We start from the raw sequence: 13,186 nt of genomic DNA on the forward strand, positions 1-13,186 counted from the left end.
CTTAGGCTGGTCTCGAACTCCTGAGCTCAAATGATCCATCTGCCTCGGCCTCCCAGAGTGCTAGGATTACAGGCATGAGCCACCGTGCCCGGCCAGACATGAAGATTTCTATCTTTGTGTAGCTGACGTAATAAGGGTAGCCAGATGTCAGATAAGAAAGACAAGAAAACTAATTTTAAAAAGATAATTTTGGAGAGAAGCGAGAGTTATGAAGCTAGCAAAATGAGGTTATGCTCCATAATACTCTGAAATTAAAAAAAAAAATGAGGTTATGTAGGAGGAAATGATATGGTGGGCTTCTGGGCTCTTTGAAGACATGATACTTGAGCTGGGACCTGAATGACCAGAAGCCAGAGGTATGAAGAGCTTGGAGAGGGCATTGACAGCAGTGGGGACAGCAAGTGCAAAGGCTCTGAGACGTAGCCTGGTTTGTCTTGTTTCAGAAACTCAGGCATGTTCTTACAGAGTCAGAAAGCACATGCTGTGCATTGGGAGAAGTATGTTTCATTCCCTCCACTATTCAATCACTCTTTCAGCAACCTGGGCTGAAAGAGGGGGCCCTCATCTTGCCAAGCATCTAGCAATAAACTTCACTATTCCTCATCTAGGGCTGGGCTGGCTAGCCCCTCTCCTCAGCCAGGAAACTGAGGCCCAGCATTTAGCACCAGGACTTCCCTGGGATTGCAGAGCACAGAGAGAGACCCTAGACTCCCTGGGCTCTAACACTGTTAACAATGCGCACCCCATGCGCACCAGGCCCCGCTCTCACTCAGCCTTTGCGCTGGCAGGATCTCATCCTCACCACTGCTAAGAGCTTTATTCCACAGTCCACGATCCTTTATCCGAAAATCTGAAGTCCAAAAACCTCTAGAAACCGACTGTTTTCCCACAAGTTTGACACTATTTGGTTACGAAATTTGACTTGACCTCACGATGAACAATTTTCAATCCTTATTTATCCACTTATTGTGAACGTTCACACCTTTTCTTGAGGAAATATTACTTTATTATCTTTTTCTTTCTTTCTTTTTTTTTTTTTATGCAGCAGCCCCAGACCCTGCCGAGAGTATACGCACGGGGAAAACTTTCTAAAATCCAAAACATTCTGAATTCTGGAAACGTACCGGGCCCCGAGTCTTTCGGGTTTAACCATGCCCTAGGCCGTTTCTCAGCTAAGGAAACTGAGTCACTCCCTCCCAAAGCCAGATTCCCGTGGTTCCGAGTAGGGGCTGTCCCGGGCGCATTTACATTCTGAAAAGGCGAAGGTTCTCGCGGTTATAGCGCCTGGCACCCGAGTTGCCAAGCACCTGGAGATGGAGCGCCCCAAGGCAGAGCGCCAGGCCGGGCGTATCCTCAGCGGGCGGGGCGAGGGGGTTTCCGGGGCGGCAGCCACCTGGCCCGGCCCCCTCCGGCCCCGCCCGCCTCTGCTCAGTTTGGTGATTCACTCCCTCCTTCGCCCCGGGGGCCCCCTTCCCGGCCAGACAGCGGGCAAGACGGCTGGGTGTGCAGCGTCCTCGAACCCGCGAGCAAGCGAGCAGATCCTCCGCGGCCGCAGGGACTCCGGCCCATGCCATGGCGGATTCCGAGCGCCTCTCGGCCCCCGGCTGCTGGGCCGCCTGCACCAGCTTCTCGCGCACCCGAAAGGGAATTCTCCTGTTTGCTGAGATTGTGAGCATATTGGGGCAGGCGGGTGGGCAAAGGAGAGGTGGGGTGGCTGCACCACGCGGAACTGGACAGTCTGGGGTGAGGCAGGCACGTGGCCCGGGCGCTCGGTAGGGGGGCGCCGGTGAGTGGGTTCACGGTGGAAGCCCGAAAGTAGGGGCACAAGGCAAGTTGGTGGGGTTTGGAGAAGGTGATCGGAGAGCTGGTGGTCGGAGAGCTGGTGGCCATTGGGTAAGACGAGGAGTCTATAACGCCTATGGGGGGACTTCGTGGGGGAAGCCCGCGTGGACTCATCAGTGGACGCGTGGAGGGAGTCCTGGGGGGCTGGGAAGTGGGGGGCCTCCCGTGGCAGGGCGTGGCGAGGCCTGAGCACTGGCGGGCGGGCTGGCAGCGCGCCCAGGGGCGGGGCTTGCTGGGGTGGGGCCCTAAGTGTTAGTCCCGCGGGGTAGGGCACCCCACCCTTCGCCAGTTCTTCCTTGCCTTTCTGGGGCCGGGTGGGTTGTCCTTAACTTTTCGGGCTGCTCAGGAGCCTCGGTTTCTCGCCCCCTTCGAAGTGGGCGCCGCCTTTGAGTCACTTGTAAAAGGAGTGCGGCGCCTTTAAGGGAGCCCTGCCCTTCTGGTGTCACTCTCAGGGCTTCCCAAAGGAGTTGCCTGGGGAACCACATGTCCCGCCCCCTCAAGGCCAAGGAGCTGGCGCCAGCGATGCTCACAAAACACCTGGCAGAGCCACTACTCAGACTGCCCATATCCTAGAGTGGAAAAGGGGGGAAACTGTGAAGTCCAACTCTACTTACTTGCGGGGTGACCCTGAGTAAGCCATTTAACCTCTCTGTGCCTCACTTGTCTCATCTATAAAATAGAGATACTAATAATAGTACTCAGTTCATTAGATTATTGTGATGATTAAGTGAATTTGGAACACAGTGAGCACACAAAACGTGTGTAGCTGTTATTGTGTGTCATTTTCCCAGTCCTGGTAGGCATCTGAGTTTGAGAGCCCCAATTTAAACCAATCTCCTCAGCCCTGAGAGCTGATAGAGGCCCCTTTCCCATGTCACCCTTCCAGATATTGTGCCTGGTGATTCTGATCTGCTTCAGTGCCTCCACACCAGGATACTCTTCCCTGTCGGTGGTTGAGATGATCCTTGCTGCTATCTTCTTTGTCATCTACATGTGTGACCTACACGCCAAGATACCATTCATCAACTGGCCCTGGAGTGTGAGAAGGGAGTCAACAATGGCAAGGCTGGGGAGGGGCCTGGGCAGTTAAGATTGTCTGGGGAACTCTGGGTGCTGATTTTCCTCTTCCTCCTACACCTCGCAGGATTTCTTCCGAACCCTCATAGCGGCGATCCTCTACCTGATCACCTCCATTGTTGTCCTTGTTGAGAGAGGAAACCATTCCAAAATCGTCGCAGGGGTAATGACCATGGAGGCAGCTCCAAATCATAGAGAGAAGGGTTTGAGAATCTGAGGGCCATTTCTGCCTGTGCTCCTGGCAGAAAGTGTGAGACCCACAGCAGGAGGCACTTGCCCTCAGGGCCTGCAGGAAAGTTTGGCTCAGGCCCTGGTTTTGCCTCTTAAGATCTTCATTTGCTGTGAAGGGCTGTCCCTTGTCCAGCACAAGGACCTTTGTGGGAAGTACCAACAGGTGGCCCCTTTGTCAACACACTAGATGACCACCAGCTAGAACTTTGTCTCAAATGTAGTATGAATTGTGCCGTATATGTGGGGCCTTGGTGTGGCTGCCCTGTGTTGAGAAGTACTAGAAGGAGGCAGGGTGGGCTAGAATCCAGTCTCTTGGCCTTTCTCTGAGGCTCTCTGGCTTCCCAGTTTGGGCTTGAGTCACCATGCTTCATGGGCCAGGTGCTGGCAGTGGTGGATATGAGGAGGTAAGAGGCTGAATGGGCTGACCACCTAATCTAATCCCCCTCACTCCCATCCTGTCCCTAGGTACTGGGCCTACTCGCTACATGCCTTTTTGGGTATGATGCCTATGTCACCTTCCCCCTTCGGCAGCAAAGACATACAGCAGCTCCCACTGGTAAGTTTGCGTGTGTGTGTATGTGTGTGTGTGTATGTGTAGAGGGGTTGCTGAGAGGGCAGAGGAGAAAAGGAAAGGGATCTCCTAAAGGTATGAATGCCAACTGTGTTTCTTGTTGGTGCTTATGGCTTTTGTACCAGTTGGTACCATATGCTATTATGTACCAGTTGGTACCATAAGACTATTCTCGTCTGTAAAATGGGCATGTGAATCCATCCAATGCTTTCTCTCTTTTCCTCACTTGCAGACCCCACAGATGGCTCAGTGTAGGCGCACTCCTCTCATTTCTCTCTGCAACCTGCAAATAAGTCCTGCATCGGAATAACTCCACTCCCACAACAACACTCCCAGCCTACCAATTCCCAGCCTCCTACTGAGGCAAAAGTGCCTTTATTGAGAGAATCTTGTCTTCCAGCCTGCCAATCAACTCCTGGGTGTGACCACTTTTATGGGTATGCCTAGGTCCTCTTTGGTGTCAAAAGGTGACACCAGTTCTGCCTGAACCATGCCCCCACCTAAGCCACAAAATGAGGGAAGAAGGCACCTTAGATTGTAGATTCCAGGCCCCAGGTTTTGACCCACTCCAAACAATCTCCCCGCTGTGGGGGACGGTTCTGTGGAGGGATGAATAAATAAACAGATTGTTAAAATATACGATGATGAGTAAAGTAATCCTTTGATCAAATGTAGATAAATGTCAAGTATCAGGAGGGGCAAATTGAGGAGGGGCGGCTGGGGCAAGGAGGCAAAGACCCAGGCCCATTTTACAACAAATATTAAATTACTTCAATAATACAAACAGCAGAAGGGGGAGGAAGGAAGGGGATTTATGACTTAGACTGGGGGGGTTATCCTCTCCACTGACTGGAGAATGAAGCCCCTCCAGAACTGCCTGCCTTCAAGCCACGATGCAATTCTTGTCTCGGGACTGTCGAGGCATCCCCGGGTGAGAATCCCTGGGGAGGGGTGAGGAGTGGGGGTTGAGAGTCTCAGTTGCAGTGTCCTGGGCGGGCATGGGCCTGCACAGGTGCACAGGCAGTGGGATGCGTTCTCCTAGGAAGAAGCCGTCATCCTCTGAGGACTCAGAACTGGAACTGGAGGGCGAGCTGGAGCAAGATCCTGAATCTGACCCTGATCCCAAGTCACAATGATAGTGGCGACGTCTGCCAGAGCGGCGGTGGTGGTGGTGGTGGTGGTGTCGGCGGCGACGGCTGGGGGGCCTGGGTGGGGGACTGCGTGGCCTGCGGCGCTGGGCTGGGGGTGCACTCAGGGTCCGCCGTGGACCTCCCTCAGACACCAGAGGGTCACGGAAGCTGACGCGTGGGGTGCTCTGACGACCGAAGGCACTATCATCTGGGCGCGGATTCGGCTGCCCGGGGGACTCCGGCGGTGGCTCAGGGGTGCTGCGGAGCCCCAGCTCCGGCATGGAGTGGCGGTGTGGGGCCCCTCTCAGAAAGCGGGAGGGCTCCTCGGGGTCTGCAACTGGAAAAGGAAGCGACTCGTGCAGGAGGCCTGTGGAAGGGCCTTCTTTTCCCCACCAGACTGGGATAGTAGGGGCAGGAGTCGGAGACGGGGAGATGCAGTCTGGGAAATATGAGGCTTGGAGCCGGCGCTGGGCGGAGAGGGTGGGAAGTAAGACGCAGAAAGAGCAACACTGATTGGCCTATGGGGCGTGGCCAGGAAGGGGGCGTGGCTTCTGATGGAAGGGGTGTGGCATAGGCTGGAGTAGATTTGGTTTGACAGAATGGGGAGGAGCCTAGGTGAAGAGGGTGGAGGGTGACAGGCTGGAGGACTTGGGCTCAAGTAGGGACAAGTTGAGGTAGGGGATGGGCCCTATACAGAAGCAGGGAGGAACCAGGGTTCACGAGGTGGGAGTAGTTTGGGCTGGAGTCTAGGCGTGGAATGGTGTGGGGAAGGGGGCTGGGCTGAGATGAGGGCGGGGCCAGGGATGCAGCAGGTGTAGGGCCTGGGCGAGTCAAGGGAAAGGGCCAAGGTTGAGGCAGGGGCGGGGGGTGCAGTGGGGGATGGGGCTGTGGCTGGGCGTAGCTAGAGGGTTAGCTCACCAGGCGGTGACTCCGCGCCGGTGTCTTTGGTGGCTGTCTTGGACGCCCCCTCCGCAGCAGAGAAAGAGGCTGTGGAGGGTGCGAGCGGGGCGGTGACCGTTCCTGCGCTCCAGCTACGGCGGCCGGGCCCCGGAGTGGTGGGCTCTGACCCAAGGCTGCAGGCTCGAGAGCAGAAGATTAGGCCACGGCGTGGCAGGAACGGGCGGCCCAGCAGGGCACGCCCGCAGCGACTACAGCAGAAGCAGCGGTCTGAGGCATGCCAGTGCTGGCCCTCGTAAGCCATCTGGCCCTGGTCCAGGCCTGCGGGGAAGGATGCGAGGGGGAAATTGAGGCAGAACTCCCAGGCATACCCCACCCTCATGAATGGGGCTCTTCTTGGGGAGGGGTAGGGAACTGAATCAGGGTACCCCGAGATGCCTTCCCCCCCTTCCCAAAAGACCTTTCTCTGGAGAAAGCAGGAAACTCGAGGTTTGGTCCTCACCCCAGTGGTTCCTTATTCTCTTGTCCTGGGGACTGGCTGGTTAATGTCTCCCTCCCATTCTTTCTTTCCCAGGGTGCTCCCTCTCAGAGTAGGGGTGGGCCTTGGACTCTAAGATGTGGACCAGGCTTAGATGTTAAGGGGTGGCTTCAGGTGGAAGGAGAGGGAAAGGCTGGGCCTGAGGAGGAGGCCTGGGTGGTGGAGGCAGGGCTTAGAAGGGAGGGCGTGGCCTTGGTGGGAAAGGAGTGGGTCTTAGGGGGTAGGGTGGTAGCCATGACCTAGGCGGATGGAGGAGAGTGGACGAGAACAGGGCATAGGTTGGGGTAGTAGAGGCTGGGCTTAGAGGGTACTCCTAGGGGCCAGGAATTAGAAGGCACCCTGGAGGTGGGTCTGGATGTGTAGTGGTGGCCCAGTATATAGGTGACGTTTAGAAAGTATGGCACAGTGGAGGACACTGAGGGTGGGACTTGCCGTGAAGGGTTCTGGGGCCTAGAGGACAAGAGGAATCCTGGAGGGGTAGGCCTGGTGCCCAACTGTCCATCTATCCCACCATGTTCACCCACCAATGTGCTCCCCACAGCCATCACAGTATTCCGCATGGCGGGCCTCGTAGCAGGTGCAGCAGTGGGGACGGCTCTGATGCATGACATAGCGCTGCCCTCCTAGGGAAGCTTCACACTCGAAGCAGCAGAAGTGACCCATGTGCCAGTGCTGGCCCTCAGCCTCCGTGCACTCAGGGGAGAAGATGATCTGGAGGGCAAAGGCCATCTGTGGCTGTCAGAAAGGCCTGCCCCTGGCACTGCCTGCCCTCCACTCCCGCCCCTGAGCAGGGAGGCCCAAACCTCGTCACAGGCTTGGCAGCGTGGGCGCAGGCATTCAGCATGGTGGCGCCCACAGTAGACTTTGCCAGCATGGTAGAAGTAGATGAGGTCAACGAGCAGCTCCCGGCATGTGGTGCACACGAAGCACTGTGGGTGCCAGCAGGCACCCAGGCCTGCACGGCTGGCAAACACTGCAATGTCCCCACCTCCGATCTGCTTCCCACACTGCCACAGGACAGACAGACACTGTCACCATCGGTAAGATGGCCAGATGGATGGGATCAGCCAAGACATGTCACCCTTGGGCCTTCCCCCTGGTGAACATTTGTGACTGGCCCTGTCTATCACAGGGGGTGCAGTTGGGGGCAACTTAGAGACTGACTTTGCTCACAGGGGAAGCCATAGAGACAGGCCTTACCCATCATGGGTGGCCTTACTGGCTAGCCTCCCCCACAGTGGGTGGGGAAGACATAGAGACAGGTCAGGCCCAGTGGGGGAACCACATAGATAGTCTCCATCCTCTGGGACCTCAGCAACAGACCTCGCCTAACAGTAGGATCTAAGGACAGGCCCCACCTGCCACTGGGCTCTGGAGACAGGCCCTGCCACTGTGGGTCAGTTCTTAAAGACAAGTTCTGACCACAGGAAGACCAGAGAGACAGTCCACACCCCACATCTACTGCATGGAGGGGCAAAAACCATAGAGAAGGCACACTAGGGCCTCCTTAGGGACAAACTGCATCCACCGGTGGGATCTGAGGGATAGGTCCTATCCAGTAGGGGGCTCTAGAGACATACCCCCTTACCAGCAGGGCCTTAGAGACAGCCCCTGCACAACAGCGAGATGTGAGGAACAGACTCTGTCCTCCAGAGGGGATCCTAGAGGCAGCCCACTGGGGCTTAAGGGGCAGGCCTTATCTTCCACAGCTTGGGAGACTGGACCTGCACCCCAGGGCTTGGAGCAAGGGCACTACTCCCTCCCCGAGGCCCTCTGTGGCTCACCTCCTCACAGATGGCCCCAGTGATGGTCACTGGGAAGATGCGCACAGTGCCACGCCCCAGATTCTCCCGCTTCCGCTGCTGGCTGAAGGCTCGGAGCTCTTTCTTCTCCTCCTCTTCCAGCGCCGTGCAGTACTGGGCCTGCGGGTAGTAGGGGTCTTCCAGGCTCTGCCCTTGAGGCCACCCCTGTCCCTCTTCCAGACTTCATCTATGCCCAGAAAGTTTACTTCTAGGCCTTTGTATAGCTGGTGCCTCCTGCCTGAAACACCCACCTCTTCTTTCAAGGTCCAGCTGTAGCTTTGCCAAGGAATGTTCCCCGATGACCCCGGCCTATCCAGAACTCTCATCTCAGATCAGCTCTGCCCATCTCTTTCCAGCTACCCTGCATTCACCCAGGCTATACCTGTCTTCTGTCTCCTCACCTCACTGTCGTGTGGGGGCAGCTGGTGCAGTAGCTGCTTGATCCGGTATTTCTCCCCAGGACTGTTGACATAGGGGACCTTGTCCTCTGGGAGGCAGCTAAAAAATTGGTATACCTGGGAGGACATGGGGGGTGTGAGAAAACAATTGAGATTAGGGATAAGCTGGGATGCAGTGAGATGGTGGGTCCCCACTGCTCTGAGAAAGTTAAAGTCATCAGGAGGGACTGACTTCTCCTGAAAGGCCGGATCATTTCCTTCAGCTCCCAAACATGCTGAGAATTCCCTCAGGTCTTGGCCCCACTTCCTCCTCCAGCTGCTACTCCACTTTTCTCCTCCCCTTTACAGCAAAATTCCTCAAAAGAGTTGTGAGCACTGGTGTGCACTCCACTTCCTCCCTTCCCATTCTCTCTGGAGCCTTCACTAGTCAGACTTCCGCCCCCACCCATCCTCCAAAGCTGTCAAGGTCATTGATGACGTCCACATTGTTAAAATCATTGTTCAGGTCTCAGTCCTCATCCGACTTGATCCGTCAGTAGCCCTGGACTTAGCTGATCACTCCTTCTTCCTGTGATTACTTGCTTCCCTTGGCTTCCAGGACAGCACGCAGCCCTCGTTTTCCTCCTACCTTGTTTTCCTCCTACCTTGTCAGCTGCTCCTTCTCTGTTCCTCATTTGGCTCCTCCTCAACTAGCCCACCCTGAAATGTGGGAGGGTCCTAGGGCTCAGTTCTTGGTCCTGTTGCCTCTGTCTACATTCACAACCTTGGGAATTATATCCAACCTCATGGCTATAAATATCATCTATTTGGCTAATGTGCCACAAATGCATACCTCTAGCCCTGTGACCTCTCCCTTGAGTTCCAGGCAATGTGGCCACTTAGATGTCTAACAGCCATCTCAAACTCCATTTGGCCAAAACCAAACTTAGCTCTTAACCCTCAAACTTGCTCCTGCCTTTCCCTTTCCCACACAAGTTAATCTGCCCATCCTTGGGGTCATCTTTCACTCTCATCTCTCCTACCCCCACAAGCAAATCCTCTCATCTCTAGTTTCAAAATATATCCAGGATCTGACCATGTCTCACTGCTTCCACTGCCAGCACCATCATCAGTCACCTGGGCTACTGCAGTAGCTTCCTCCTCTCTGGTCCCCTGCTTCCGCCCTCACTCCTGCAGGCTGCTCTACACTCAGCAGCCACATCACGTCCCTCCTCTGCTCACAACCCCCTTGTGGCTTCCCCCTCATTCAGAGTCAAAGTCAGGCTGGGCGAGGTGGCTCATGCCTGTAATCCTAGCACTCTGGGAGGCCGAGGCGGGTGGGTCGCTCAAGGTCAGGAGTTCGAGACCAGAGTCAAAGTCAAAGTCCTCTCCATGGCTTTGCCACCTCTCTGACCTCAGGTCCAGCTGCTCCCCCCCTCCCTCACTTTGCTTCGGCAGCACTGGCCTCACTATCCCCCACACATGCCAAGCGTACCCCTGCCTCAGGGCCTTGGCATTAGCTATTCACTTTGCCTGAATCGCTCTAACCCCAGAGCTCTGCATGGCGCACGTCTTCACCTCCTTTAGAGTAGCTCGAACGTTAAATTCTCAGAGGCTTATCTGGGCACCCTATTTACAGTGCTGGTCTCTCTCTCCCTCTGTCTGTCTGTCTCTCTCTCTCTGTCTCTGTCTCTCCTCACCATCCCCTTCCCTGCCTTTTTATTCCATAGCCCTTATACCATCTTTAAATATATGTCAATATATTTAAAGGTTTGTTTATTGGCTGTTGTTCCTTTTGGGAATCTAACCTCCACGTGGGCAATATGTTATTTTGTGTTTTGTTCACTGCTGTGTCCTCAGTGCCTAGAACAGTGTGCGACCCAAGGCAGGTGCTCCATAACTATTTGTTGAATGAATCAATCAATGAAGACTTGGTGAATGAAGTGCTGGGGTAAAGCCTGAGGTAGAATAAGAGTGGGGTGAACAGGCCCTGAGGAACTGGTCCCAAGATCACTCAGGGTTCCCCCTGAGTGTGGGGGCCTGACCACCCCTCTGTCAGGGACAGGTCAGAAGGACCTTCGGTCTGACCACACTCTAGCGTTGCTCCAGAAATAGGTTACCATTTGAGTATGTGTGCCTATGTGTGCACCCACTGGACAGCAAGAGGGGGTGGCTGGCCTCTGGTCACCTGCTCGGGCTTAAGGCCTGGGGGCACCCAGGCATACTCCTCCGATGCACAGCCTGAGTCGTCGTCGGAGATGGAGTGGCGCTGGAAGTCTGAGATTAGCCGACACATGATGCGTTCCAGGTCCACAGGAACCGCGTGAACTGCGTGCTCCTCCCGCGGGCATTTGCAGTGCTGGCAGATCTTTCTGGGGGGCCAGGATGCGGGTCAATTACTAAGCGGTTGCTCACCCAGACCCCCTCAGCAGCCCAACTGAGGGGCGGAGACATGCAGATTCTCACCACCAAAGGGCCCTGGGCCTGCGGGCGGGGCTGATAGGAGGTGGGGCTATGAGCCAGGGTCTGGCTGTGAGCCCTTCAGTCAAAGAGAGGGAGGCGTTGGCTGTGAGAGGCTCAGCTTCCAGCAGTAAGACAGGGGCCGAGGAGGGCATGGCTGTGAACTAGGGGTGGGGCTGTGAGCCTGGGCACGGGATGTGAAGGGGTGGGGCTGTGGAGTCTCAAGGACATCCCCTAACCTTTCAGTTCTGGGACTTGTGTCACTCTCTCTGGCAGCTGGCCTGAGTGGGGGCGGGACTCCGAGACTGAGATTGGAGTTATAAATCTAGAGGCTTCCCCTCAGGAAAGCCTCTGGACTTTGTGGGGAGACTTTCCCTAGAGGCAGGCCTCTAGCCTGCGTGATGAGGGTCGAGTAGGGCTTGAATCTGGGGGCTGGGGGCTGTCTGTGGTATTTTATGAGACTTTTGGGTGCAGGGCTCCAGTAGGAGTATAGGACGTTGGGTCTGGGAGAGTGGTTCCAAGCCTAATGTGGGGGGGGTTGGAGGTTAGTGAGGGGTGCTCAGATCCCGGGAGCATCTCCCTAGGGATGCAACTCAGAGGCTAGGGGAGAACTCTTCTGGGGGCGGGGCTGTGTCATGGGTGGAGCTTTCCTGGGAACGCGACTCTTGTGAGTGGGTCAGGGGGCGGGGCTCTGAATCTGAGCGTTCGTAACTGAGCTCCCGCAGTAGGCAAGGAGCCTAAACCTTGGGGGGGAGTGTTCCCCTGAAGGCAGAGCTCTGACAGAAGCCCTGGGTGTGTGTGGAGGGGTCACTTACCTCCAGCCGTGCAGCAGGAAGCCGGGGCATTGCTCCCTGCAAGAGTTGCAGGGCTGGCCCCGGTCTGGGTCCTCGGTTTCTGGATGCTGCTATGGGGTGGAGGGGGGCAGACGCAGGGCCGGGCAAGGCGCGGGAGCAGGGAGAGAGAAGTCAACGCCCGCCCCTCCACTCCAAGGCCTGCAAACGCACGTTGGGGCCTGTCCCACCAGGGCAGTGCTGGGCAGGCTGGGACAGCGCCTGGAGCGCGGGGGAGGGGGACACAACCGAGGCAGAGGCGGGGCAGCTGAGACCACCTCCCACCAAGTCCCCTTTTCAGGGAATTCCCCTCCCCAGGCTGACCTTGTACTACCCCTCCCCCAGCCTCAGACATCCCTCTGCCTCAGATCCTTCCAGGCCTCAAACACCTCTCCCAGAATTCAGAGTACTCTCCCCACCAGAGCAGAGTCCTTAATCTGGGCATCCCCTCCCAGGCCTTATCTCTGTCCCCTCTCCACCCACGAGGCCAGCAGCACTCCAATTCCACAGGGTAGGCGACTGGGACCCCATCCTTCCTTGGGATCCCCACATGAACCCTGCTCCTCCCTTCAGAAGCTCAGGAGCTGCTCCTGGCTCCACTCCCTCATACCGAGGAACTGGGGACCCTCCCCAAGGAACTCAGGAGGCCTCTGCTCCATTCAGGAACCCCCTGCCCCAAGAAACTTTGGCCTTGACCCTCATATTCTAGGGCTATTTACTCCTTCTCTGGACCACCAAATCCAGACCCCACCTTCTCCCATCAGAGACCCCCTCCAAAGGAAGAGAGAGACCCTCCTATCTAAGAAGTTAAAAGCTCCTTGACTCAGGTGGAAGCCTGGAAGCCCTGTTCACCCAAGTCCCAATCTCTCTACCCTCAGCATTCAGGCATGCCAGGAGAGTAGCACTCTATCCCTCAGTACACGTTCCTCCAAGGTACGATGTCCCCTTCCTCAGAAGCTCAGGCGGTCCATGCTCAACCCAAGACCCCAGGACCCAATCTTTTGGCCCTCAGAATTCCCTCTTGCAATTCACAAGAGAAGGGAGCGCACCAGGTCCCAGGGTATGCGGAGCGGTGATTAGGGAGCATGGGCCACCAGACAGACCTACAGGATCCTTCATCCGCTTGCTTCCAGCAGCCCCAGCCTCAGATCTAGGAATGCTGGGGATGGGATTCCCAGACCCTCTATGGGGCGTCTGCTCTCTATGCCTATCCCCCTACCCAATCACCCGGGCCTCAGTTTACCCCCGACCCCCACCGCTGTTGAGTCCCGCTCACCGAACGCCCGGAGCGGCGCCTCCGGGACCCACGCGCGAACATGGCGCGCCCAGGGCACGGTCAAGTCAGGCCGGGTCAGGCGAATGGAATCAATCCTCACGGCCGTCCGGCCACCGCGCGTCGGGCCTAGGAGCTCTGTTCCGTAAACCTGACAC

At 56.4% G+C, this 13,186-nt stretch overlaps 2 protein-coding genes across 6 annotated transcripts; one reads left to right on the forward strand and one right to left on the reverse strand.

Moving 5' to 3' along the window:
* Positions 1-1,405: 1,405 nt before the first annotated feature.
* PLP2 (proteolipid protein 2) lies at positions 1,406-4,399 on the forward strand. The gene is made up of 5 exons (XM_069463186.1): positions 1,406-1,668; positions 2,729-2,881; positions 2,987-3,082; positions 3,616-3,706; positions 3,954-4,399. The coding sequence occupies exons 1-5, from the start codon at positions 1,573-1,575 to the stop codon at positions 3,974-3,976; spliced, it is 459 nt and encodes a 152-aa protein (XP_069319287.1). The 5' UTR covers positions 1,406-1,572; the 3' UTR covers positions 3,977-4,399.
* A 170-nt stretch (positions 4,400-4,569) lies between these two features.
* PRICKLE3 (prickle planar cell polarity protein 3) lies at positions 4,570-13,128 on the reverse strand. 5 transcript variants are annotated; one of them, XM_069463181.1, is made up of 9 exons: positions 13,032-13,128; positions 11,741-11,826; positions 10,654-10,837; positions 8,490-8,603; positions 8,071-8,208; positions 7,090-7,293; positions 6,811-6,997; positions 5,770-6,069; positions 4,570-5,188 (listed from the first exon to the last, which is right to left on the reverse strand). In XM_069463181.1, exons 1-9 carry the CDS (start codon positions 13,071-13,073, stop codon positions 4,605-4,607), a joined length of 1,839 nt encoding a protein of 612 aa, XP_069319282.1. In that variant the 5' UTR covers positions 13,074-13,128; the 3' UTR covers positions 4,570-4,604. The 5 variants fall into 5 exon arrangements, with proteins under 5 accessions (XP_069319282.1, XP_069319281.1, XP_069319284.1 ...); XM_069463180.1 differs by having other exon boundaries at positions 11,741-11,829; XM_069463183.1 differs by lacking the exon at positions 8,490-8,603.
* Positions 13,129-13,186: the final 58 nt, after the last annotated feature.

Source organism: Eulemur rufifrons, chromosome 30 (genome assembly GCF_041146395.1).
Source record: "Eulemur rufifrons isolate Redbay chromosome 30, OSU_ERuf_1, whole genome shotgun sequence".
In the NCBI taxonomy this organism is placed as follows: Eukaryota; Metazoa; Chordata; class Mammalia; order Primates; family Lemuridae; genus Eulemur; species Eulemur rufifrons.